This window comes from Scomber scombrus, chromosome 5, assembly GCF_963691925.1.
Source record: "Scomber scombrus chromosome 5, fScoSco1.1, whole genome shotgun sequence".
NCBI classification, from domain to species: Eukaryota; Metazoa; Chordata; class Actinopteri; order Scombriformes; family Scombridae; genus Scomber; species Scomber scombrus.
The window spans coordinates 34,453,082-34,454,269 of NC_084974.1; the positions used below are offsets into that span (position 1 = coordinate 34,453,082).

General features: G+C 56.0%; 1 protein-coding gene across 1 annotated transcript; it reads right to left on the reverse strand.

Moving 5' to 3' along the window:
- Nucleotides 1-120: 120 nt before the first annotated feature.
- On the reverse strand, nt 121-780 carry sst1.2 (somatostatin 1, tandem duplicate 2). The gene is made up of 2 exons (XM_062419559.1): nt 607-780; nt 121-324 (listed from the first exon to the last, which is right to left on the reverse strand). Exons 1-2 carry the CDS (start codon nt 778-780, stop codon nt 121-123), a joined length of 378 nt encoding a protein of 125 aa, XP_062275543.1.
- Nucleotides 781-1,188: the final 408 nt, after the last annotated feature.

Genomic DNA, 1,188 nt, shown 5'->3' on the forward strand with positions numbered 1-1,188 from the left:
GCTAACAGACAGACAGGTACGGGGGGGGGTCTAACAGACAGACAGGTACCTGGGGGGGGTCTAACAGACAGACAGGTACGGGGGGGGGGCTAACAGACAGACAGGTACCTGGGGGGGGGTCTAACAGGAAGTGATGCCCTTCCAGTAGAAGTTCTTGCAGCCGGCCTTCCTCTCTCGGGGGGGCAGGCTGTTGGGGGGATCGGCGGACCGCTCCAGGTTTATCCTTCCTGTCTCCATGGAAACCACCTCAGCCTCCCGCTGGGGGTCCACATCTGGGAGGGACATCTGAGCCAGGAGGTCCTCCACCGCACGCTTACTCCACTCCTGACAGGTGAGGACAGGAGAGGACAGTAGAGGACAGGTGAGGACAGGAGAGGACAGGTGGGGACAGGTGAGGACAGGTGAGGACAGGTGGGGACAGGTGAGGACAGGAGAGGACAGGTGGGGACAGGTGAGGACAGGTGGGGACAGGTGAGGACAGGTGAGGACAGGTGGGGACAGGTGAGGACAGGAGAGGACAGTAGAGGACAGGTGTTAACTGATAATTTAGTCATTTTGACTTTAAGCTGCTAAAGCTGGAAACAGAGCGTTCTGATTGGCTCTGACCTGCGACAGGAGGCCGGCGTTGCGAGCGCGTTGGAGCAGCCGGTGGTGACGCAGCTCCAGCTCCAGGTCCTGGTCCTGGTTCTGGTACTCGTCCTGGTCTCTGTTGGGCTGCGAGGAAACACCCAGAACCAACGCCACCACCACCAAGATAGCTGGACACTGAACGCACTGCATACCTGCCAGGATATCACAGAGAGAAGAAGAAGTGAAGAGCAGCACGGAACCACAGAAGAAGAAACAACACAGGACTGAACGTTGTACTGGGCTGATGCTACGCTAATGCTAACCATTACCTAACATTAAACTAACATTAAACTAACATTTCATCCTCTGGCTGATCTCATCTTGTATTTACCTTCTTACTGTCTGCTGGTCTGTTTTGGTTCTGGTCAGGTTCTGGTCTGGTTCTGCTGGTTCTCCTGGTTCTGGTCTGGTTCTGGTCTGGTTCTGCTGGTTCTTCTGGTTCTGCTGCGGGTGCTGACTGTGCTGCTGCTCCTCGGGGTGCTGCTCTTTTTGAAGGCTCAGACCCCTCCTCCTTAGCTCCCATGATGCATTGCGTGAGAGTGATTGACAGCTGTGAGC